The sequence below is a fragment of the Gadus morhua genome, unplaced genomic scaffold, assembly GCF_902167405.1.
Source record: "Gadus morhua unplaced genomic scaffold, gadMor3.0, whole genome shotgun sequence".
NCBI classification, from domain to species: domain Eukaryota; kingdom Metazoa; phylum Chordata; class Actinopteri; order Gadiformes; family Gadidae; genus Gadus; species Gadus morhua.
The window spans coordinates 161,064-187,635 of NW_021963953.1; the positions used below are offsets into that span (position 1 = coordinate 161,064).

The 26,572-nt window shown below is 42.0% G+C and overlaps 1 protein-coding gene across 3 annotated transcripts; it reads left to right on the forward strand.

Moving 5' to 3' along the window:
- The first annotated feature begins 651 nt into the window (after positions 1 to 651).
- LOC115538207 (CD276 antigen) lies at positions 652 to 25,836 on the forward strand. Of its 3 annotated transcripts, none has more exons than XM_030349870.1 (9): positions 653 to 894; positions 15,068 to 15,212; positions 15,706 to 15,955; positions 18,282 to 18,617; positions 18,733 to 18,999; positions 19,329 to 19,628; positions 24,779 to 25,078; positions 25,360 to 25,459; positions 25,641 to 25,836. In XM_030349870.1, the coding sequence occupies exons 3-8, from the start codon at positions 15,886 to 15,888 to the stop codon at positions 25,455 to 25,457; spliced, it is 1,371 nt and encodes a 456-aa protein (XP_030205730.1). In that variant the 5' UTR covers positions 653 to 894; positions 15,068 to 15,212; positions 15,706 to 15,885; the 3' UTR covers positions 25,458 to 25,459; positions 25,641 to 25,836. The 3 variants fall into 3 exon arrangements, with proteins under 3 accessions (XP_030205731.1, XP_030205730.1, XP_030205729.1); XM_030349869.1 differs by having other exon boundaries at positions 15,804 to 15,955; XM_030349871.1 differs by lacking the exons at positions 24,779 to 25,078; positions 25,360 to 25,459; positions 25,641 to 25,836 and adding an exon at positions 19,915 to 20,240 and having other exon boundaries at positions 652 to 894; positions 15,804 to 15,955.
- Positions 25,837 to 26,572: the final 736 nt, after the last annotated feature.

The following is a 26,572-nucleotide window of genomic DNA, read 5'->3' on the forward strand; positions in this document are numbered from 1 at the left end:
TAAACGGTATAAACTTTGAAACTAGGTCAACCGCCACACAAGCATCGGTTTTTAGACCCTTCTCGTCCTTCAGTTGCCGCCAACGTTCAAAAGCAGCGCCTAGGATTATTCTTGATTTCAGTTTTTCTCTTTCAGCGTTTTTATTATCAATTACTCTCTGAAAAAGAGTTTTCCTTCTCTTTGCTGGTGGTGGTGGTGGTGGTGGTGGTGGTGGGGATTGTGGCGTCTTGTCTGCCATGGAAATTGTCTTCTACTGCTAGGTCCAAATGTGGATTAACTAGTTCCAGTAGATACCGCAGGATAACAACAAACAGGAGCTTGCTCTGGGTCACGAGCTCTGGGTCACGAGTACTGCACGAAGGGGTCGCGCTAGTCTTTATCAGAAAATCCACGATTTCCAGCTGTGTTATGCCATGACTTGGTAATAATACAAATAATTGTAAAACCTTGACATAATCTGTCAGATGTATTCAAAGACAGTTGAGCACAAGGCGATTCTATCTATGCCTCTTCTTGAATTGCCTCATGTTTTAGTCGGCAGAGCCTTGTAATGCTGCGTAGCATGATAAGCATGATAAGGAGCAAGGAGCAGAAAAAGTTGACATGGGGGCTAATTTTCAGTTGAAAAAAAACGCTGGCATTAGTTTATCAGCTGAGGGCGTATTCATTGCCATAACAACGTGAGCTAATCAACAAGTACCACATGTTCTAATACTAGAGCATTAGAACATGTTAGACTCAGGCAAACGCCCTGAAATGTTCTGTCTCGCTTCTAAACACTTCTCTGTTATTTGGTGAACACCTAAATCTCTTTATTCCCTCCTTTCCTTGCATTTCTGCATCTATATTTCCATTCAACACGGGCAGCACACGATTCGTCACGGAAAAGATAAGGTACCGTTTCCTGAATTCCTGTTTTCTTACGAGATGTATTCTTACTATATTAATTTATTCTTACTAAATTAATCTGTTTCCAGTCCAAGCTCAGTGTTGCCATGTTTGTGGTGTAAAAGAGGTTTAATGAAGGAGTATGCGTCAGAACATCAGTAACTAGTTTCACCGTGTTGAGGGCGATTATATACGGATCCTCTGGTACGGGAACGGGACAGAACAGTTTGTTTGTATTGTGGGCTTTTATTCTGTAGGGAGGTCAGTTCGGTCAGAGTTTCATCGGTAACATTCGTTAATAAATGATGGTTTGGAACTGTCGGATCTATAGGGAAATAAATAATTGTCGATAATTAAATGAACGTGTTAGAAGCATAGTGTGTGTGTGTGTGTGTGTGTGTGTGTGTGTGTGTGTGTGTGTGTGTGTGTGTGTGTGTGTGCGTGTGCGTGTGCGTGTGTGCGTGGGTGTGTGATCTAGATACCGTGAACCACCTAGAGGCCGTTAGAGGAACTACATACTACTCCCTACAGCAAACCACCTAGAGGCCGTTAGAGGAACTACATGCTAGTCTCTAACATGAACCCCCTATTCTAGAAGACACTATGGCTGCATCCGAATACCTAGTACATACTATTTCTGTCTAGTGTCTACTACTTGACCATACTACACTTGACTGTGTAGTACGGTCTACAGACATGCGTAGAACGCCTCCGAACGCCGCCGAAACTCCACCGGATGTTTGGAGATGACGTATCTCCCCCCAGATGGCGGCAAAATTTACCTGTTTTCCGTCTTGTTATCGTTGCTATTAAATAAAAAAATGTCTCTTTCTACGCGAATGTCTCTTGAAATGGATATCTCTGCTAGAAGGCGTTGTCGTCGGTCATCTCGTAGAGCGACTTACAGGCAGGTTATGTTGTATATATGTGGAAATTTGGTAAGTCATTTTTTTGGAATAATAATAATACATTTACAGTTATTTGTTACTCCGTGAAAAAGACGATTGAAGTTAATTTTTCCTTTTTTATTGAACACACACACACACACGAATAAAAAGCCGCTGTTGGTGGTGTCGGGTCAGCCATCTCTTCTTCGTTTGTTACCAGACTCCGGTTGCATTGTGGGATAGCGTAGTGTGGTCCGTGGTTCACTTTGGCGGTAGTATGCATTCGGAAATGACTTCCGTACTACAGAATGCATACTACAGTATTCGGACGCGCTAGATTTTTCGCATACTACAAAATGCATACTATATAGTATGCAAGTACGAGTATTCGGATGCAGCCTATAGAGAATGATTAGAATGTAGCTCTAGACAGAGAGAGTGATAGAGTTTGTGATCTAGACATAAGTTGAGATTGACTGTGTAGTTCTAGACTGAGGGACAGATAGTGTGTGTGTGTCAGACAGGAGGTGGATAGGAAGTCTTCACTGAAGTAATTTCATGTTTGGTACTTAAAGGTTGGGTAGGTGATTAGCGAAACGCCAGCAGATTTTGAAAATACACAACTCAAATGGTCCTACCCCCTCTCCTTCAACGCTGACTGACTCCACCCATTCCAAGTACCTGGACGCGCAATCATGCACGAGCGCGAACAGAGATGCGCGAGAGCGAGCCAGGCTAGCGTAGGTTTTCGTTTAACAACATGGCACTACATTCAGCTGTAAGTTGCACCCAGTACCGCGGGAAGTAGGGGTGCTGGGGGTGCTGCCCCCAGGGGCAGTTGTCGTGTCAACGGGGAGAAACGGGATTTTAGGTTCTGAAGCGTCACATTATGCACCAGGAAATGCTTAACGTCATGTGAGCGCCCGCTGTACCGTATTGGTCCAAATATAAACCCAAACCCCATTGATAAGACGACCTATATTTGGGAAAAAGATTTGAAGACCAGATCCGGTTTTTATGAATAAATAAATTGTATTCATTGAAATAATATACGAAAATAAAAAGGCATCGAATAAAACACTGCATTGCCACTAAACAGTAGTGCAAATAGGCCGTACTGATGTGTACACCAAAGACTATTCCTGACACTCCTCTGCCCCGCTGTGTTCGCTCTGGCTGTGGTCGCTCCGAACTGTTTCGGCCCGTGGCAAAGCGAGTCATACTCGCTGCTGTTCAAGGCATTTTGAGACGCAGCATTTATTTAATGCTCATATGACCTAGTGCTGAAAAAAGGTTATATGAAAAAGTGTGAGGGTAGCGGTGGTGCGCTAAACTTGTTCTGTGAGCAGCTGGATGTGAACTATCGATTTTCAACTGTGCGCGCATGCACTGGTGTAATTGAGCTGCGCTGCTATATATCTTTTTTATCAATGTGACGAGTTGCGAGTCTAGTGCAGGCCGGGGTTTTTTTTCCAGCACCCCCTGCTGAGAATACGTTCTCGCGGCTATGGTTGCACCAGATGTTATAAACATTAAACGGTCACATAAATCATTACTATTTTTGGAAAATGTATGTTTGTTTCATATAATTGTATTGGAAGTCCTGGTTTTCACTAGGGTTGCCGCGGTGTGGACATTTTCACACCGAGTAATACACTCGTCTCAACACCGGTATTACCGAGTATAAACGGTATAAACTTTGAAACTAGGTCAACCGCCACACAAGCTTCGGTTTTTAGACCCTTCTCGTCCTTCAGTTGCCGCCAACGTTCAAAAGCAGCGCCTAGGATTATTCTTGATTTCAGTTTTTCTCTTTCAGCGTTTTTATTATCAATTACTCTCTGAAAAAGAGTTTTCCTTCTCTTTGCTGGTGGTGGTGGTGGTGGTGGGGGGGATTGTGGCGTCTTGTCTGCCATGGAAATGGTCTTCTACTGCTAGGTCCAAATGTGGATTAACTAGTTCCAGTAGATACCGCAGGATAACAACAAACAGGAGCTTGCTCTGGGTCACGAGCTCTGGGTCACGACGAGTACTGCACGAAGGGGTCGCGCGCGGGGCGCGGGGGAGGGGGAGTGCAGTACGACCGTTTGATTGACGTACTTACTGTCCAATGAAACTCGGTGGCAATGGAAATGATTGGCTGGAGTTTTTCGAGCCCTGCCCGTTCCACAGATGATTGACAAGTTTAATTTTCATGTCAGTACTTCTAACTCAGTGGCTGTAAGCGGGTTATGATAAGGATTTCAAGTAATTTTGCAAAAATGGCCAAAAAAGCGAATCACCTACGCAACCTTTAAGGAAAGATGTTGATGTTCCCCTTCATGCCATACTGTGCCTCGTCTTTCAGGTGACTGGGCTGCAATGCAATGGCCGAATGTCATGTTCAGCAGTATTGTCTAACCAGGATTCGAACTCTCAAACTAATGATCACCAGTCGAGGCATTATCCCATTGGGCCACTGACAAACCTGAAATGTATCCTCATTCACATGGTGAAAATATATATTGATAAGCACACAACATCCAGAAAATACCTGTAAAATCTTTGAAATTCTGGGGAAATTCAACATCTGTTGTCAAGAACACTGACGGTTAACGAAGAAGTTCCCCTTAATGCCATACTGTATCTTGGCAGTCCGATTCTTGGAAACTAATGAGCCAGAATGTTGATTGCATAATGAATTTCAGGTGCTGTTCAATGTTGTGTTTCTTAAATGAGTGGCAATGACAGAATGTCATGTTCAGCTTGTTCATAATGCTGTAATCGGGATTTGAACAGTCAACCTAAGGATCACCAGCACATGGAATTATCCCATTGAACCACTGACATTCCTGAACTGCATGAAGCCTCATTCGCAACCTGAAGATGTCTAATGATAAGGACACAACATCAAGAAAACTCCAAGCACACATTTCACAAGATAATTAAGGGCCTTCTTAAAAGAGTACAGATCTGAAAATGTGCACTGTATCCACCTTATGATAGCCGTATGGTAGTTATACAATAACAAAATGATCAGATAGGCAAAATGGGTTGAGACTGTGGACGTTTGGCTTTTCTATGAAATTGTGGGAAAGGTAAACATTTTAGAACAGAAGACCAGGGTGAAAAAGATGCATCTGATTCTAGAGATTGTTAGGTTGAAAGAATTTTGATTCAAGATCAATCTCGTAATGAGAATTAAGGCTAGTTCATAAGTTCGCCACCTTTGGGTGCAGAAAAACAATTTGGGTTTATTAGTAGTGGGGGGCATTGGTATCAACCTAATAATAGTCTTATGTTTTTTTTTATACAATAACAAAATGGTCATGTAAGAAAAATGGGCTAACTGCTCCAACTTTATTGGCCAATATTTCTCAAATGGAACTAAGTAAAACAAATTCTGTTCGATGATTTTTGTGAGGCTTAGTCTAAAGATTTGATGTGGCGATTTTTTGATCTTTTTATCATGTTTAGCTTTAATATGAAATTGTGGGAAAAGTATACACAGGGTTTTATCCAGTCCAGGTCAATCTGGTGAGGAGAAATAAGCCTAATTCATGATTTTTTAACAAAAGCGCCACCTTTGGGTGCAGTACCACAAATTTGGGTTTATGGGTAGAGGGGGTTATTGGTAACTATACCTGAACATTTCAAGAGCTGTCCACTTACGGTTTAGGCTGTAGTATGACTTTTACCGAATTTGAGGGGAAAAAAAGTTACAGAAACAATGATAGCAAGACGCATCCTAACACATTTACATTAAACAAGACCTAGATAACAATGTTTTAAACCCAATGCCTAAGGTGGCTTATCAGCTAAGTGTTGACAACACAATGTCGCTTTTTCACACCACGGATGTTTTAGCATCACACAGATCGCTTTTGTATTTTCACCAAGAGCCTACCTGCCATAAGGTCCTCCAGTATCTTCAGTTCAATGTGGGTTATGTCTTCTCCGTCTGCGTACCTGAGAGTACACCTGTACGTCCCTTCACTCTGGGCTGATGAGGTCACATACAGCAGGAGGCTGCCTGATTCAGACAGGTCTCTTACATGCTGCTGCCACTCTGTTTCCACCACCTCCTCTTGTCCTGCTTGTCTTCTGAGGATGGTCTGGTTGTGGTTGAAGGTCCAGGTGATGTCATCGAGCCCCGAGGCGTAACACGGGAGTAACACCTCACTCTTCGGAACACTTTGCATTAGAGCTGATGAAGATAGACACACAAGTGGACACACAGACAGACGGACAGACAATAGATTGTTATGAAATCTTAATTGGACCATGACGACATTTAGTAGATGTTGCAGACCAAAATATGTTTACAAGACACATTTGAAGCAGCACTCTCTTATGTTAGCAATAAGCGAGCGTGACATATCCCTTTAAGTTGCCACCATTGAACATTGAATTGCACCAGTTCTAATCTACGCTTTACTTCTGACTGTTGCCATTCTGATATTAAAAGACTTACGGTGTAACCTAATCGTGGCTTTCCTTGTACTGTGTTCATTGTGGACTGAGCAGCTGTAGGCCGAGACTGTCACTGTAAACAGTCCTTAAGGAGCCGCTGATGTCATAGAGTCCCCGGTCATCTTCATGGACCTCGGTTGTGTTCTGGAGGACAGTAGACGGGCGAGGACTGATGGACCAGGTGAGCTGTGGTCTTGGCTAGATTCCTCCAGACTTACAGGTGACAGTGTTGTTCACTAGCACAATGTCCACTTTAGTAACAGGAGCTGCAACAACATGGTACCGCGTTAAAACAAGAAACTCAAACAGCTAACGTTTGCTCAATATAACATATATATATTTATTTATAGGATGGAATCCTATACAAATATAAATTGAGCTCACCTCTCACTGTCAGGGTGACGCCGGTCATCCGGTCGTCCTCTGAAGTGCTGGCTAAACACAAGTACCTGCCCTGGTCCTGGAGGTTCACCCTGGCCAGACGAAGGGATGCGTCGCTCCCTGAGATCAGGGAGGTCCTTCCCTCGTAGAGAGGGTCCTGGTATACCAGTTGGTCCTGGTCCCGGTACCAGGAGTGGACCCGAACATCCTCCCCATCCCACTGCTTGACCCAGTGGAGGATCGTACCACTGTTTGGCTGGAAGCGGCAAGGCAGCACACAGCTGCCCCCAAACACACAGCCCACCTGGGTGTCTGGAGATTGAACAGCACCTGGTCAACACCTGTATAGTTTTCCATTGCTACATTGTTAAATGAATAATATGCAATTAATTCAAGCAACATAAGAATCGTAATTATTTTTTCCATTTTGGAACCAAGGACAATAATACAATCTATAAAACAAATTAAAATATTCCCATATATCTCATCCTCCGAATGGCCTACGGTCTGAGTAGTCTGACATGTAGCATTCTCCTTTCAGAGCCGCTGCCATAGCATATTGTCATACTGATAGATATTTAGAAGTTAAACCCTTAGTGTAAACCATGTGATGCATAGACCAAACGTCCACCGACAAGCAACCCTAACCCTAACCTCTTTTACTCCTATCTCACAACAGTACACACCTGTAGGTAAACCTTAATAAACCAATACTTAGAATGACTGACTGCAAGACACAGTATTCAGGCGTGTTTATCCTCAGGTGGAATTTTTCAACGGTGTCTCTATTATTTGTATCTAGTAGCAGGCCTACTATATTGTGATATGTTATAATCAGTGTCTGAGAAGATCACTCTCTGTGACACGGACATCAAAAAATCCACAGGATATTACGCGTGTTTTCTCTAAATTACAGAATTGTTTAATAAGCAATGGTGACAAAATGGCATAATTACAATGTCAACGATATTGTGAGACATATCCCCATGTGTAGATTTACCTTTACCTTTTCACCTTTAGATCTCCAAATAATCCCCAAAAAATTATAAATAAGGTAATGTCTCCATATTAGTCAAGCTTACCTCCCTGAACGAGGACCTCCACGATGAGGAACACGGCTGTTCGGACCAGAACACCGCTGAGTTCTGCCATCTTATTCTTCCTTCGTGCCTCTTGGGTCTCTCAGTCTGCAGCTTGACGACTCAACTTCACTTCATTGGAACAATAACATGATCTGGGGAGGAAGAAAGGTGTTGTGGTTCCTGTTGCAGGGCCACTCCTCCTCTCCTGTAGTTTTGTTTGGTTTGGTTTTTTCATTCACCCTTTTGGGTGTGCCATGTCAAACCGGATTTACTTTTTGGAAACTGAATGAGGTCGCAAAACCAACCTGAGTTTGCTTGCAAATAACTCATTTTTGGATCAGATTATAATGTAAAAATGTGTGTATTCCCTCTACATGTACTAAACAATCACAAGACCCTTTGCCCCAGGGACTATAAACAATCATTGTCATGATCTTTCTTTGTCCTTGTGTTGTTTTGGGTTTGTTCCCCCCTTGTCCACCAGATGTCACCAGACTGTTCACTCACCTCCCGTCTCCAGCCTGCATTCACGGCCTTCCCCTCACCTGTGTGTTCTTGTCCGTCTTCCCACCTGCAACTCATTCCCCGATCGCTCTCTCCCAAATTATACTGGTTCACCTCCTTTGTTAACTTCCTCGTGTTTTGTCATGTTCCTCGTGGTAGCGTAGTGTTATTTCTGCCTGTTCACAGAGCAGAGATAGTTAGTGGCTTTATTAGAGCCCTTTTTGTTTTATCCTGAGTCGTCTGTGTTTGGATCTATCTCTCTTTGTTCCTGCTGCCCCGCCAGCCCCCTACCCTGACAATCATCCTCCTTTTCTGAGTTCTCCGTAGATAACATTATAAAGAATTGACCACTAAAACAATAGAAGAATGAACGGGCTCCTTTCACGGGGCTGTCGAGAGGTATCCTGAGTGCCACATAGGTTCCTTCTGGTCCTTCACAGACTTTTTCCACACTTTTTTTATTCATATACCGTGTAGTCAAGATAACACCATTACATGCAAAAGAGGACATAGTCGTATCACAGTTTCAGATTGCAGAGGTCTAAAGGTCAGATTTTATGAGCAATTCAAGATAATTTATAAACGAGTGATAACTTTTTTTCAGTTATCACCATCAAAGTATTAATTATGGACATGCTAATAAAGTTAGTGAAGAGCATGCCTCCAACCAGTGGCGTTTTCTCCCGGAGGCCAAGGGAAGCCAGGCTTCCCTGTTTTTTTTTAGGCTGTACCCAGATAGCAAAATTCAGTTTAATCAATGTTTAAATATGGTTTGGCAGAAATGTTGAAACTACGTTGAAGCCTGACATTGAAACGATGTTGAAAGTGTCCCCTCTACTTTTCGTTGAATCAACATTGGATCTTCAACCATATTGATATTGAATCAATGGTGATTCAACCATCATCTAAATGAGAATCAACGTTTAAATTTCAGTGGATTTAATGTTGAAATAATGTCACTTAATCAATAGTGAATCAACCATCATCTAAATGAGAATCTAAATTAAAATTTCAGTTGATTTTATGTTGAAATAATGTTACTTAATCAATGGTGAATCAACCATCATCTAAATGAGAATCTACATTTCAATTTCAGTTGATTTTATGTTGAAATAATGTTACTGAATCAATATTGGTTCAACCATTATCTAAAATGTATACTAAATATTAATTTATATGAATGAATGAGTATAATACATATATGACTATTAAAATGAGTGATGGCCATTTTAGCTTGCAGAACAATCAACATCAACCTCCATTGAAATACACTCTATTTAGCAGTAAGACTATGCCGCCAACAATAGGACTAACTGTATAATAACAACAGACACATTTTGGATTCATTTAGATTTTAGTGATAAAAACATTTATTAGGAAAAACAAATTAAATAATCAAATTGTTGAAGGTACTGAAAGAATCTTTTGCTTGCCTTCACCACAAAAGATACCAACAAGAAAAGGCGAATTAGTGTAATCACATGTGTAATCACAGACCAACAAGGGCCATAGCCCATATGAAGAGGACACTGTGGGAGAGAAGCAGAGACAACATGTCAGCACTCATGATGAAAAGCTTTGCAGAGCAACTTATGCAACAGCTTTTTAGGAATTTTAGGAATATTAGGAATATCAAATTCACCTACATCTACTTTTTCTTGATGCCTCCTGCACGCCAAGGGGCGTAACGTAGCCAATGTTTCACAATGTCGCTGAAGGCCTGCTGTGTGAGTTTGCGGTCACACTGCCGAGAAGCAACTGAAAGACATGAATACAAAATGGTTGTTTAACGAATGAGTAGATACTCATTGCATAAGTTGGGTTTAAATAAGTTGTTGCCAGCTGAAAGATAATGTTCCATGCAGTAATGGCCCAATACCTTTTGCTCAGGTGGTGACTTTCTTTTGGCCGGGCAGTGTAAAAATAATAACCCAAAGTGCAATAGTGCTAATGCAGTTGAAATGTCAACAGTCCAGTTACACTTACGATGTGTAGAGAGACCGAAAATGCTTTTGTTTGGCCTTAAATGCAGATTACTGTTACTGTGTCAAAACAGCACAAGTAATATTTAGATAAACTCACCAAACATGCAGTCTTGCAGGGCTGTGTCTTTGAAGGGCTGCTTGGCATCCCTTTGTGTGCAGGTTTTTCCTGCCCAATTGAACTTGCAGGCCAGGCCGTTGGTCAAAACCGTTGCAAGCATCCTCCTTACCATACATGTGGAGCTAGTGCCTCCCACTAATGCCAAGCGGGCAATCTATTGAGATGAGAGGAAAAATGGATTTAAATACAATGCCAGTTTGCCTGTTGATGTGACTCAACTGGAACACCGGTGTTACATTTTTATCCATTTTATCCATGCGGAACATGGATAAAAAATTTTAACAGTGAAAATGTTGGGTTGCACTACATGTTTCATTGGAATACATTGGAAATGCATTGGAAATGCATTACAGGAACATGACTCTCCATGAGCTAGGGGCAGGTGTGACATCTGTCTTTGCATGTTTAATAACATCTAGACGACACAAGCTTTCAGAAAATGTATGGTTTGAGAGGTATATTGGCTTTCCCTAAATAGTAGAGACCAAAATGTAAAGTCTTTCTACTTGATTCACAAGGCAAATCCCGATAATGACTGGCGTTCTTTACATTATCCCTTACTTACCATTCTGATCAATGTTCAGCATGGTCAGACCTTTCAAAAAAAGTTGTTTTTGTTGGATTAAGGGGGGGGAGGTGGGGTGCGCGGTAAGGCCCAGTAAAGCCTGGTAAGGCCCCACCCAATATGCAGAATGTCTCATTATGCAGCTCAGTTTATCAAACAAATTACCATCTTTTGTCGGACTGGCTCAGTTCCCAACAACGTTTCGGCCTCATTGAAGTCATCTTCGTTGGTGATCGGCAGCTGGATGGGGAACATCTCTTGGCTTGTGGCTGGCCCTGGTCCACAAGATGGGGTCATTCTAGCCTCTGCCAATTCACCCTTGATGAACTGCCCATCCCTTGACAGTTCATTGACAACCACCAGCACTTCGGCAAGCATTTTTGTCATCTTTTGGAGGGCAAAAACAAATTGTCAAACAAATTGTCATGAGATAAAAACGTGCAAAATACTTCTGTGGTTACATAGCACAACATTTTCTAATAGACTTGCCTTTCAAAAGCTGCCCGTTGTCACCTTGCATGGTCACATCTATAAATACAAGTAATTTACAGTATGTTAATTTAATGCATTTCTGTACTATAAAGACCTACACAGAAATCCTTTCCGGTGGTATTACAACAAAACCAAATAACCATTGCCGTTTTGTGCATATTGTGGGGCACGAAATGGGGTGTGCACGGAACCATATGGTGATATACTGGTACCTGCAAAAACAAAGATATTAATTTATATATTTGGAAGCATTAAAAAAACTTTGAGAGGGGGAGGTCATAACAAAAAAATGAATTTTATGTCATGCTAATGTGTCAGTTTCATTGTGGAGTTCTGTGTCCACGGCTGTACTAAAAGTGTTGCTGGAAGTATGGCATCATACCCTCTCTCTGTGGGACCTGCAGCTGGTGGTATGGCCCAGCGCAGTGGCGGATGCTGCCATCGTTTCTGAATCACATAATAAGAAATGTAAAAGTCAGTGAATGAAATTATTTTACAAAAGACATACAGAGGCTTATGTGACTACTGACCATTATTTGAGAGCTTACCATGGTGAAATTGCTCACGTGCTGTTTGTTTTGCTGCACTGGCACCTGCAAACATATCTGCAAAAGGGGCATACAATTCATGTGACTTACCATTTCTTGCCAGTTGTGAGGACCATGCTGCTGGAACTCTCACATCAGGCGGGCGTGAAAGACGTGGTTTCTTCGGTTCACCAGATGGCTCATCAGAGTCCGAGTCCATATACAGTGGATTTTGCCTGAATAAAAATAAACAGTAAAAAAAATCAGTCCATTTTATATCAAGCCAAAGTCAAGATAAAATAATACTGCGGTGACCTCCTTATTATTAATTATAATAAATAATAATAGATAACTAGTTAAATTATGAGGGGACAGAAGTAACTTCACAAAAGTAAATAAAAGTAAAACCACACACGAGCGCGCAATTCAACCACTTGCTTCACACTCGCACTCTGGGGAAGAGCCTGCTAGTTTACGCACACCCCTTGCGCATTTGTTTTCTCCACCACACGTGAGCCCGTCCCCGACCCTTGCTGTCTGCTGGTGTAGCTGTCAATCAAAGTACACATGCCCCGTTTTGATAGTGATCGCCTCATTGGCTTGTAATGCTTGTAAACAAGGAAGTATTGGTCTTACAGACATGTGTGAGGGCTCTATGTCACCGTGAGACCCTGGCGAACATAGTGGATTCCATGAATCAGACGACAATAGCAGAATTCAAACCCTGAATCGCAGTTTTCTACAAAAAAACATTGCAGCGTTTCGGTTTTCTATTTTTCGGCTGCTTTGTATAAGATGGCTTGTGCATATACACAATGTAATTAGACTAAAATAATATTGATATTCGATTTCGGCGGACTCTTATGAACTTTCAAGACCCAACATGAAGTATCAACGCATTGCTAAGGATATCCACAACGACGATAAAGTTAGAATGCACCAAGGGAGGAGGAGGTTGAGGGGTGCTATTTTGACCAAAGACACTAGGATATTTTTGATCTATATTCGCTAAACATATTTATTCCACCTCATGGTTGACATTGGATGACATTCCGGAGATTCTAAGCTTTCAAACGGTGTATGACATGACTAGAACACTCAACTGTATGTTGCCGAAAATTGACCAAGCATGTTGGGGGGAAGGGCTGGTGTAACAAAAACTTGCCCGCCGGCGGGATTTCATGATGTGAATTGCGAATTTTGAAACGATACGGAACGTTCCCCTCCTCGCGAGTTTCACACTCTGCTGGCACTTTTGCAACAATATCGTTGACTTGTTGTCACTACAGCAACTGTTTAAATAGTAGCTAGCGTTAGCTGCTAACTAGCTATATTCACATAAACCAATCATGGTCATTCCATTACTGAGTGTTAACGTTTCCATTTAACGACAAAGTGCCCAAACAAACAGCATGTTTTTTTTTAATAATTCAATTAAAACTTACCTCGAGCAGGAGTTGGTATGAGGAAAGCATTCACTCAAAATGGCACTGGAGTTCTTCTGTAACGTAACGGTAACGGTAGCAGCTAGAAACTGATATGGACTGTTCCAGATATGTTTTTGGTTTCTTATTTTTATTTGTTCTCTTAAAGGTTACACACATAACCTAAGATACATGTTAAAAAAAACATCACAATCAATTTTCCACAGCATTGTGTTTAATAAAAAAATATATAATAATAAAGATATAATAATTTAAAATATATGAAACCCCTCATCTTAATGGTCTCACCTAGCAGTTCCCGCCACTCCTCCTGCGTCCCGCCTCATCGGTTTGACAACATTGATTAAACATTGATCTAATGTTTGCAATTCAACCATTAAATCCCACCATAATACAATGTTGATTCAATGACATTTTTTCAACTTTCAATTCTTCAGTGATTGATTTACCATCACATTTTCAACCATAACCATAAATCAACCATTTCAAAATTCCACGTTGAAATAACATCTTCTGCTATCTGGGTAGTTATCCATAAAAACATTTATATTAACAGTTTCGGTAATTATTTTGTGCTGTGTTGCTGTCATTTCTTCCCCATTTTTCTCCTCTCATTGACAATTTCACAATGCGCGATACTGCGCCCCTTTTATATACTGAAGGCGCGGGGAAACACGACACTGCACACTGCGAGGAAGCCAGCCCGAGCTGGCATCCCTTGGTAAAAAAAAAGAAAGAATTGACCAATCAGGTGAGGCTACCGTCATGACACTGCCCTCCTCTGATTGGTCGGGAGGGTGTCAGGAGGGTGCCAAGGGAAGCCACTCGGCCCTTGGCTTCACACCAATCAAATCAAAGCATCATTATCAACGTCACCGAAAAATCAACAAAACAAATAGTGCGAAATTAGCATGTTTGAATTGTTCTCATTTTTGAGTAGCCTACTTATCAAGTGCAGTTATGGAGGGTGGAGATTTAGATTATTTACTTAAAAATAATTTTACCAAACTACCACAACAGCAGCGAATCAAAATAAAATCCGATGGCAGGCCAACACCGAAGCTGAAACTGCGCGTGGAGAGAAGGCAAGGCTTCTTTCGGACGTTCAATGAAGAAAACTATACACGAACGGAGTGGCTAGCTTGCAGCAGCAAACCTCAGCGACTATTTTGCTGGCCGTGTCTTCTTTTTGACAAGGATTCGTGCTCCCTCAACAACCCCTGGGTCACTACAGGATTCGTGGACCTTGCCAATTTGTCCCGGGCAATCGCGAGGCACGGTAAATCAAAAAGCCACATGTTATTTATCATATCAAATACTGTGATTGTGTGAGTCGTGTTACACGTGAACATGAAACTTGAAATAGCCGACAGCCGCGCTGTCGATTCTTTGACTATTAGCGGCTTGTGCATTTCGGTCGGGGAGGGGTTGCATTTATAATAAAATGTATAATTGAATGAGATGTTTAGGAGTAGGCCTACTGTGTGTGTGTGTGTGTGTGTGTGTGTGTGTGTGTGTGTGTGTGTGTGTGTGTGTGTGTGTGTGTGTGTGTGTGTCAGATTACAGGCATGTGTAAATCCTGGTAAATGACCAGGCGCTCAAAAAGCTCTTATAGTTGCATTAAATACATCCAAGCTGCAACGTACTATTTTCTCTAAAGGTTGGCCTCACTTGGCTTCCTCAAAAAAAATCCCCACGCCACGCCACTGCCTCCAACACCACCCTGTTCTCTGATCTCCAGACCTCCCTGTTCAATGACCAGATCTCAGGGGGCAACACATCCCTTCGTCTGGCCAGGGTGAACCTCCAGGACCAGGGCAGGTACCTGTGTTACGCCAGCACTTTGAAGAACAACCAGGAGACCTTCGTCACCCTAACAGTGAGAGGTGAGCTCAAGTCCTGCTTTTACAGGACAAATCTGAGTTTCTTGTTTTAATGCGGTACAATATTATCTAGGTCATCTTTAATGTGAAGTCATTGTTGTCATTGTTATTGTTCTCATTCTTATTAAAGAAAGAGCTGTTTCAGAGGGATAATATAGCACACCTTGGTTCGAATTAGGATTATATTTTTATGTTATCCTTTTAATCATCTGTTTACGTATGAAGAGAAAGGTTTCTTTTGATTTTTTTGCATCATTTTCTATAATATGTGTTATTGTAAATTACTTCACATTGTATTATCTATAATTTTTTGTATAATTTTCTCTTTTGTTTTTAATTTGTAGAAAGCATTGGTGTGGTCATTTCTGGGTCATTTATTAGTGATGTGATTGGTAGTTTTATCTGTATTATAATATAGGTGATTGTTTGTAGGCCCCGGGGCTAGGGGCTACTTGCAGCGGTTTCCTTTCTCGACCTTTCCGAAATGTAAATACAGTTTGACAGGGCACACCCAAAAGGGCGAATGGAAAAACGTATGCCAAACTACAGGAGAGGAGGAGTGGCCCTGCAACAGGATCCTTTCTTCCTCCCCAGATCATGTTATCGTTCCAATGAAGTGAAGTTGAGTCGTCAAGCTGCAGACTGAGAGACCCAAGAGGCACGAAGGAAGAATAAGATGGCAGAACTCAGCGGTGTTCTGGTCCGAACAGCCGTGTTCCTCATGGTGGAGGTCCTCGTTCAGGGAGGTAAGCTTGACTAAAATGGAGACATTTCCTTATTTATTTATTTTTTTGTGATTATTTGGAGATCTAAAGGTCAAAAGGTAAAGGTAAATCTACACGTGGGGATATTTCTCACATGATCGTTGACATTGTTGACCTTGCGTGTCTTGAAAGGCGCCTCTAAATTAAATGTATTATTATTATTATTATTATTGTAATCTAGGCCATTTTGTCACCATTACTTACTAATAGAACATCCTGTTTTTCCGCTCTGTCACATTGTGAACGATCCTCTCTGCTCTGAATGTGTGGCGTTCTGTTCTGAGCAGCGGTTGATTCTGATGTCTGTGTCACAGAGAGGGTTCTTCTCAGACACTTAGTTATTATTATAACACTATTATAACTATTATATCGCTCATTATAACGCTCATGCACAACAACGGTAGACTACAAAGTGCTCCCTGACTCGTAACCATGGGGAGGACACGCCCCTCCTTTGCTTTGCAAATTAGTTAGCAGAGACACGCAAAAACAAACAAATAATTTCAATCCTGTTTTCTCTAAATTATGGTCTTAATTCAGTGGCAGTGACCAAATTGCATATATGACTATGTAATTATATAATATAAAACATGTTTAAAACCACATAAATAATGAAAGATGATGATTTTTGGTACCAATAACGCATATTAGGCATATAATATAATGTATTATATATGTTTGACACTATATATTAGGCCTACTAATAGATACTAGCGGGGTTAGGGTAGGACAATTGTTAATTTTTGAACTGTAGTCATACAGAAACCATTGGAAAATTCCACCTGAGGATAAACCTGCCTGAATACATTGGCTTTCAGTCAGTCAATCTAACTATTGGTTTATTAATGTTGACAGGTGTGCACTGTTGTGGGATAAAAGAGGTTAGGGTTAGTTGTCAGTGGACGTTTGGTCTATGCATCACATTGTTTACAGGGTTTGACTTCTAAATATCTATCACTATGACAATATGCTATGGCAACGGCCAGTGGCGCAAAAAGTGGGTATGCACTATATGCGGCGCATAGGGGCGCCGCACCAGAGGTGGCGCCAAAGCGATGGAAGTAAAAATATTTGAGTCGGGATTTTCTGTTTTTAACAGCGTTTGTGTACATGATATGATGATCAATAACAGAGAAACGTCACTGATAAGGCCCTCTTCCGCACACGGCGCTCCAGTGGGCGCCTCCTCGACCACGCCCTGGAGGCGAGCGCCAGAGTGTCTTCATTTGAACCGCATTGTCATCTGATGACACGTACCTCAATATGGAGGGGCAGAGAAGAAAGCCCTCGGGGTCACAACATAGAAAAAGAAAGATTGGGAAGGAGAAAGGGTGCGCAGGGATGAAAGAAAGCTTTTCAAAGTGGTTGAAAGTCGTTTTTATGTCAGTGTATGAAGAGGAGGCTTGTAAATATTCAGGTTAGCTAAATCTACTAGTAAAACAACAGGTTACTGTTGTCTTGCAACTGTGTACTGATCAGAATGGAGCCTACAATATAACGGATCATAACAAGAAAAATAAAGGAACTTGTTTGTGGTTATTTTGTTTTAGTTCAACCTCTATGCAACTCTTTGTTTTATGTCAATAGAACCAGTAAAAGCGGTTTGGTGAAGCTAGAGTTAATGACACTCGCCTTGTGGTGGGCTATAATAACTGGCAGTGTCTTTCAAAGATACTGAAGCACCATGAAACAAGTGGTTACCACATAAATGCTTATCTGATGTGGAAAGAATTGGCATCCCGCTTATGCCTAGGTAAAACTATTGATAGCGAATTGCAGAGACCCTGTTGACTCGAGTGATCGACTGCATACTCTTCCTTGCAGAAAGAAACCTGCCACTGAGGGGGACAAAATGCAATGTTAGGAAATCCTAGAAGTGGACATTTTCTGATCTCTTATAGCACGGTATGATGTTACTCTGGCAGAGCATCTTAGAAAGGCTGCCTCTAAAAAAAAACACTGGAAATCTTCCCTGGTGCACTCAAAATTAATTTTTTGATTCAATATCAGAGTCTGTTTTAGGTCAAATTTGTGCCCAGATAAAAGCGCCTGCTATGTGTCTGCATACCCCCCAGAAAGTAGGCAGTTGCGCCCCTGGCAACGGCTCTGAAAGGAGAATGCTACATGTCAGACACCTCAGACCGTAGGCCATTCGGAGGATGAGATAGATGGGAATACTTTCATTTGTTCTTTATATTGTATTTTTGTACTTGGTTCCCAAATGGAAAGCTGGGAGATTTCCCCACTTCAAACACGGTAGTTTATCCCTTAAAATGGATCAAATGTGTTTTAAAATGGTATTGGCCAGGTGCTGTTCAATCTCCGGACACCCAGGTGGGCTGTGTGTTTGGGGGGAGCTGCGTGCTGCCTTGCCGCTTCCAGCCAAACGGTGATACCATCCTCCACTGGGTCAAGAGGAATGGGAAGAACGTTCAGGTCCACTCCTACTACGATGACCAGGACCAACTGGGATACCAGGACCCTCTCTACAAGGGAAGGACCTCCCTGTTCCATGACCAGATCTCAGGGGGCAACGCATCCCTTGGTCTGGCCAGGGTGAACCTCCAGGACCAGGGCAGGTACCTGTGTTACACCAGCACTTCACAGAACAACCAGGAGGCCTTCGTCACCCTGACAGTGAGAGGTGAGCTCAATTTCTATTTGTATAGGATTCCATCCTATAAATAAATATAAACGCTGTATTGAGCAAACGTTAGCTCATTAGTTTTGTGTTTTAATGCGATACCATGTCGTTGCAGCTCCTGTTACTAAAGTGGACATTGTGCTAGGGAACAACAATGTCACCTGTCAGTCTGGAGGAATCTACCCAAGACCACAGCTCACCTGGTCCGTCAGTCCTCGCCCGTCTACTGTCCTCCAGAACACAACCGAGGTCCATGAAGATGACCGGGGACTCTATGACATCAGCGGCTCCTTAAGGACTGTTTACAATGACACAGAATCAACCTACAGCTGCTCAGTCCAAAATGAACACAGTGCAAAGAAAGCCATGATGAGGCCACTCCGTAAGTCTTTGAATATTAGAATGGCAACAGTCAGAAGTAAATTGTAGATTAGATAGTGCAATCCAATTTGTAATGGCCGCTAATTGGAAACATAGGAGAGTACTGCTTCGTACCTTGTTGTGAAAATATTTAAGTTTGCAACATCAAGTCCATTTCCGCATAAAAAATTTAGTTTGGGACCATTGATTTTTTTGTTTGGTCTGGGATTTGCGTTCTCCATTGGTCTGGAAAGGAAAAATGGTGACATTGGTCTAATTTCTCCACAGATTTCGTAAAAATACCTTGTATATCTCTGACTGTCCGTCCACTTGTCTGTCTATCTTCATCAGCTCCAATGCAAAGTGCTCCCAACAGTGAGGTGTTACTCCCTTGTGACGCCTCGGGGCTCGATGACATCACCTGGACCTTCAACCACAACCAGACCATCCTCAGAAGACAAGCAGGACAAGAGAAGGTGGTGGAAACAGAGTGGCAGCAGCATGTAAGAGACCTGTCTGAATCAGGCAGCCTCCTGCTGTATGTGACCTCATCAGCCCAGAGTGAAGGGACGTACAGGTGTACTCTCAGGTATGCAGACGAAGAAGACGTAACCCACATTGAACTGAAGATACTGGAGGACCCTGTTGCAGGTAGGCCCTTCGTGAAAATATAATATATATAAATATAAAAGCAATCTGTGAGATGCTAAACCACCCGTGGTGCAAAAAAGCAACATTGTTTCAAGGGGGCAAGGGTGTCCACTGTCCATTGTCTTCTTTAATGAACTATGTTCACTGGGCCAGGAACTGATAAGCCACCTGAGACATTGGGTTTAAAACATTGTTATCCAGTTCATGTTTCATTTGAAGGTATTAGGATGTTATTTGTTTTTTTTCTCATAGAAAGATTAATCAATATTTTCTTTTTCTGTTTCAGAGGGTTCTCATCTCACACTTCCGATGTTACAAATAATTGTTTTCCTTACAATCTCCGCTCTCATCCTCTGGTTATGTATGGTCAAGCAACCACGTTTACCTTTTTTTACAACTGGATATCTATTCCAATTTTTTTTTTTTGGTTTCATTTTTATTGTTTTTTTGTTATTTTGTTGTTGTAATGCACAACTTATTGCTTCTCTTATTTAGAGTAATTGGTTTAAGAACGTTGTGTGGTTATTTCTGGGTCATTTATGAGTGATGTCGGACTGTGTCGTTTTATAAATATGATTGGTATGAAGCTAATATTAAAGGTTGCATCAGCGATGTTGGGTGACGTCACTTTTGTTTGGATTTGAAGCGAGAACCCAAACAAACAGAGCCGTGTTTTGTGCGTCCAGTAAAAACTATCATGAACGCAGCGAAAAAAAAAACACAACACACACCCCTTGTCGATGATTGGTTGGAATACTATTTATTTGGGTTTTGAGTGGTCGGTAGTACCATTTTTGTTTTGTATACGATCTCGGAGCATATGGTGTGATCCATCCAGATGCCACCACCCTACCGAGTTGCACTTGTGACGTCCTTTCCGTGGGGTCTTCCACGAACTGAGCTTTAACAAACACTGTGAGCGTTAACACTGTTGACGCTGAACTCTAGGTTGGTTGACCCTGTGCCGACTAACCCAGAGTTTTCGGTTCCACAGCAGCGGTTATGCATTAGTTCAATCAACTCGGGGTTGGTTAACACAGGGTTGTGCGCGTCCACGCCAAACCTAAAAAGTAACCCGGAGAACCAAAGCCTGGCAGCGGATCGCTGACCGCGTAAATGCGTTAGTTACACGTCAAAAGCATGATCCTTAATATTTGAGCCATGAATCTATAAATATCCCAGATAAGCATTCTTAACGTTCCTACCACATAACCCTTTTCTTCTTAAAAAAATATGTAGCCTACTTCGATGGCTCCCAAGCGGTCAGCTGATCAAGTAAAAATAAAGCATAAAAACATAGGCCTACAAACTGGTAAGCTTTTCCCACCATCGTATTGGTATACATTTAAATAAGCCATTTTCTTTAAGCCAATCGTGAAAAGGCAGACTGGATCTGCCCCTCAAATTGTCTTGACCCCGGTGGAGGAGCTGTTAATAAACATAAATTCAGGGTGTCCTGGCATGGGGGTACCTGGAGGTACCTCCTCAGAGAGTCAGGGGCCATGTGAGGGTACCCCACTGGTTGAATGTAGGTTTTTGTGTTTTCTTGTATTTTAGCTTTTGTTTGCCTTCAAAGTAACACATGCAAACCGTGTGTGTGCCACAGCGCATATGTTCCAAATGTTGTTGTTTTTTGGTAATTGGGTAAACCTAAAAGTGACAATTCATCAACCAAACAGATCAAGATGGATCAGTGCTTGTAATGAAGCCGCCGGCTACGATCAAACATTCTCCAGTGGATGTAAGTCCGTTAGGACTATTTTATACTCTATGTTGTAAGCGCCTCTCGGCATAGTACTCAGCCAATATTGCTCTTTGTATGATAGGAGGCCGATAAAAATCTTGGATGGGTCATCTGAAAGGACTGAGATGTGCTCAGCATCTCCAACATTACAGATAAAACTAGGCTACCATTTGCAAAAAACGGAGGGCTATGCAAATAGTGAACTGAGGCCAGGTCCTCGATTGGTAGTGTTGGCTATGTAAGGCTGGAGAAGGCATCTAGAGAAATTCGGTGAGCTCAGCAGGTGCTGCTGGATGTACCTAGGTGCAGACAAAAAACAAAAGGCTACAGAGCCTTCGCTGTGGCCGCTCCTAATATTTGGAACAGTCTCCCCCTGAGTCTAAGATCTGCCCAGTCTATAGACCAGTTCAAAACGCAACTAAAGACTCACTTTTTTACATTGGCTTTTAATACAGATTAAGATTTTATTTTATGTTATTCATTGTTGTTGCTAATATGCAATTTTAAGCCTTCTTGTTCTTTGTTTTGTTTTTTATATTGTATTTGTGTACAGCACTTTGGTCAACTACTGTTGTTTTAAAATGTGCTATATAAATAAACTTGACTTGACTTATTAAAACTAAAGATTTGCGCAATAATCTATATCTCTCCAGCAAAAAGTCATCCGATATGCCAAGATGTCGAGCCGTGGTCTTATTAATCGCTCCTGGTGGATTGCACATATATTGCGCTCCGATATCAGCAGGCCTCTGATCAAAAGGGCATGCCATTGTGAACACATGAAATCTGCGGTGAACGCCGTTTTGAATACCCAAACCCGGGTTATGTTTCAAACTTAACCTGCGCAAAACCTGCTCTGACCAGGTTTGATTCAGAGCATATGTTTCTATAGTAACTAACATACCGTGTTCATTTTGGAACGGAAAACCTAGGGTTACCGCAAACCCTGGGTTAACTTACCCGGTTATGTGATAAAACCGGCTTTGTGGAATACCCCACTGGTCTCGAAGCACTTATAGCGTTCCCGTTTGTCTTTGTGATTGCGTCATGAAATTGGCTAGACGTTGTTTATTGTCAGCTACATTAGCCTCTTCAGCAAACCAGCTCGAAAACAAACAACACAACTTTACATTGTATTGAACGCACAGCAAGACCGTGCAATGCATAAATTGGTGACTGGAATAAAGTAGCAATGTCATACATTTTGTAAGAGCATTGAAAATCAACATTAAAATGACCAACGTGGTACAAATACAAAGAAAATAAATCTCTACACGGGCACAGCCATTTTTGTTGAGTGTCATAACTGCACTCGGGACCTGTACTACGAACCTCGATTAGAGGGTTAGCAAGGTATGTTGAGCTCAAAGCCTGGGTTAGCCAATATCATCCCACCGCAGACACAAATGGGCGTTCTCGTGTGGTGGGGGTTCCCGTTTATGCAGACTGGAACGCCCCCTTCTTATTCTTCGTCGCCTTTCTCGCTGAACTGTATTAAAATGTCGAAGTGTACTTCTCCGAAACTATGTAAATAGTGTTGTAAATAAACTTCAAAAGCTTTTCAAATCTTATTTGGAAAATAACTTCACATGGTGTGTCTTTTTACAATTTATTCGTTACCAGCATCGTAGTGTTGATCAGCAGTGAAATAGTCCGCCAAAGACGTTGACGTCGCTTAGCAACCCAAGACGCTGGGGTTGACAAGTTACCGGACTACTTCCCATGCAAGTGAACAGAGTATTCCACGACATTAAGAAGACCCATGTAATAAAGGCCTATACTATTTCTGTATATGGCATCGATTACTCCTCAGACTAGGCCTATAAAGCAATGATAACAAAAACCAAAAAAACACAAACGCTCGATCAAAGTCCCGGCCCTACCCGGCTCAAGGATAGTGATGGGAAATATCTGAGAACTCTGCTATAAACCGGCCTAACTTTCACCGTCAACACCGAACCCCTTCTTCTTCGCACGGCTGTCAACATCCAGAACATTCGCTAGTTAGATTTTCTCAAACAGAAGTTTCAAAATAAGATCTAGTAGTAAGTACTTGTAGCATAGAACTAACTGTTAAATGTAGTACTATTGTACGCCCTTACTCATCGTGTCCATTAGAGGGCAGTGTTGACTTTACCTCTGTGTTACCTGACACTTCCTGTTCCGGTGTCCGAGTTGTTACATGTGACGATGTCGAGGAGAGTTGCAGTTCAGTCGCGTTACTCTAAGTCAAGAGCAAGGTAACAGAAGTAAGAAGAACTGTTAGCCTTGAGAAGCTACTAGACGAGCCTGGATAAAGATGGCGCAGAGAGACCCCCGTGAAAATTGAGGACTCTACAAGCCACAGCCTGAGCAACGTCTTGGAGATTGCGAACTATAAAAAGAATAAAGGTGAAAATGGCCGGAGCAGGAACGCTACATCAGCAGATCGTCTTTGATGGAACAGAAGATAAGTACGGTCTATGGGAAACACGATTCCTTAGCCGTGTACACATTCTGAAGTTGAAAGACACCATTTTGAGAGAGCCCGCTGGCGAGGCTGCCGTAGCTGCAGATCCAGTGAAGAATGCAGATTGTTATGCTCAACTAGTGAATGCACTAGATGATAAGAGCCTATCATTGACATCAAGACATGACGCCGCCGATGATGGAAGGAAAGCCTTGAAATTATTAAGAGAACATTATTCTGGAAAAAGCAAGCCCAGGATTCTAAACCTGCAGGAAACCAAATGAGGCATGGTTACAATTAGTTTCTTGTTTTAATGTGGTGTCATGTCGTTGTAGCTCCTGTTACTAGAGTGGACATTGGGCTAGTGAACAACACCGTCACCTGTAAGTCTGGAGGAATCTACCCAAGAACAAAGCTCACCTGGTCCGTCAGTCCTCGCCCAGCTACTGTCCTCCAGAACACAACCGAGGTCCATGAAGATGACCAGGGACTCTATGACATCAGTGGCTCCTTAAGGACTGTTTACAATGACACAGAATCAATATACAGCTGCTTAGTCCAAAATGAACACAGTGCAAGGAAAGCCACGATGAGGTTGCACCGTAAGTCTTTGACTATCAGAGAAACAGTCAGTCAGTAGCAAAGCATTGATTAGAAATGTTGTGATCCAATTTCGAGTGGTTGCATTTTAAGGGGAAACCGTCACACTCAGGAATAGCTAACATAAGAGAGTACTGCTTCATATTTTTATCGTGAAAATATTTTGGTCTGCAACTTCTACTCCACTTCCGCTGAGAATTGGCAGAAGGTTGGACCATTGACATCATTGGTCTGGGATTTCGGTTCTCCTTTGGTCAAAATAGGGTAAATGGTGTCATGGTTCAAAATCTCTGCAGATTTCATAACAATATCTTATATGTCTTATTGATTATCCACTCGTGTGTCCATCTAATTCAGCTCCAATGGAAAATCTTTCCAAGAGTGAGGTGTTACTTCCTTGTAATGCCTCGGGGTTCGATGACATCACCTGGACCTTCAACCACAACCAGACCATCCTCAGAAGAAAAGCAGGACAAGAGAAGGTGGTGGAAACAGAGTGGCAGCAGCATGTAAGAGACCTGTCTGAATCAGGCAGCCTCCTACTGTATGTGACCTCATCAGCCCAGAGTGAAGGGGCGTACAGGTGTACTCTCAGGTACGCAGACGAAGAAGACATAACCCACATTGAACTGAAGATACTGGAGGACCCTATTGAAGGTAGGCTCTTGGTGTAAATACAAAAGCAATCTGTGTGATGCTAAAACACCTGTGGTGGGAAAAAGCGACATTCTGTTTACAACACATGGGGGGGTAAGGCAAAGGTCTCCATTGTCTTCTTTACTGAGCCAGGTTAACTGGACCAGTAACTGATACGCCACCTTAGACAATGTGATTGAAACATGTTTAATGTGAACGTATTAGGATGTGTATTGCAGTCATTGTTATGAGTGTTATTATTATTATTGAAAGAATAAGCAACATTCTCTTTTTCTGTTCAGAGGGATCTTCTAGCACAGTTGGGATCATTTTAGGAGTCGTGGATCCCGTTATCATTTTAATCATCGCCATCAACAGTTTATATATCATAAACCGATAAAGGTAAAACCACTACTTTCAGCATTCATTAATAACATGTTTACTACACATTTTTATTTTTATAGAATTCCTTGAGAAAGGTGGGGAGGTTACTTCTGGGTTATTTATGAGTGATGTGGGACTGTGTAGTTTTACAAATAGGATTATGAAGCTATTATTAATATAACATTTTTGTTACTCTTAGGCCAAAGAAGGACGAGGAAGGAGCTCAAACAACCAAAGTACTGAACCCTCTCCTCAGGAAGTCGTTCCTCTGTGAGATAACGGGTTCAACCTCCTGACCTTATTACCGCACCATCAGACACAGCAGGGTAAGACCGTGGTCGCAGGAGCCAGGATCCTTGTTTACGTTGTAATTTAGGGGTGTAACAATAGAATGGGGGGGGGGGGGGGGGGTGCTTTGTAGGAGGGACTGACCAGCTTGAGGAGTGAGGCGGAGATGTGTAAAAGGTGAGTAGGTGTGGTCTGTAGGGGCTGATTCTGACCTCTGAGTCCTCTGCTGGGATTAGAGTCTGCCGCTATGTTGCCCGGTGTCTTCATCCGAGATGGACTGGGAGGATATTTTTATTCTGCAACAGAGAAAGACTTTGAAAAGGTCAAACAGACAATGTGATGGGTACAACCGAGGCAACTTCAGCACCACAACAACAACATGGACGACCTTGGTGACCCACCACAGAGCACACGTCCAAGAGCAAAGAAACATGTATCTGGATTAATGTGAATGAAACGTTTGACTAAACACACGATTTCTGTTTGGTCTCTTGAAAAGCGTTGACATTTCTGTCATCCTTATGATCCCGCTATTTTCTTTTACGAAACTTAAATTCATCTTTAAGGCAATGAATGGATGAGTTGTAACATGCGTCCATTATCTTACTGTACCGTCAGTGGAATTGTCTTCTACACAGATTTAAAAGAAAACCATCTCCAACGGATTACACCAATTGTTATGGATTAATATTGATCATTTTATTTGTATTAGGCCTATAAAGTTGTAATCATCCATTTTCAAAGACTTTTTGAAAAACGATGTACTGTATATTCTGGCAACCCGCCTTCTCCAGTGAACCGCCTCCTCCCCAAACCGGACACAACTTTACTGGGCAAAAAGGC

Bases quoted from the DNA above. Each gene is read 5' to 3' on its own strand.
- LOC115538207 (XM_030349870.1), top strand. From the start codon at position 15,886: ATGGCAGAACTCAGCGGTGTTCTGGTCCGAACAGCCGTGTTCCTCATG. The intron at 18,618-18,732 runs GTGAGCTCAATT...ATGTCGTTGCAG, and splicing joins CGTCACCCTGACAGTGAGAG to CTCCTGTTACTAAAGTGGAC. The intron at 19,629-24,778 runs GTAGGCCCTTCG...CATCTAATTCAG, and splicing joins ACTGGAGGACCCTGTTGCAG to CTCCAATGGAAAATCTTTCC.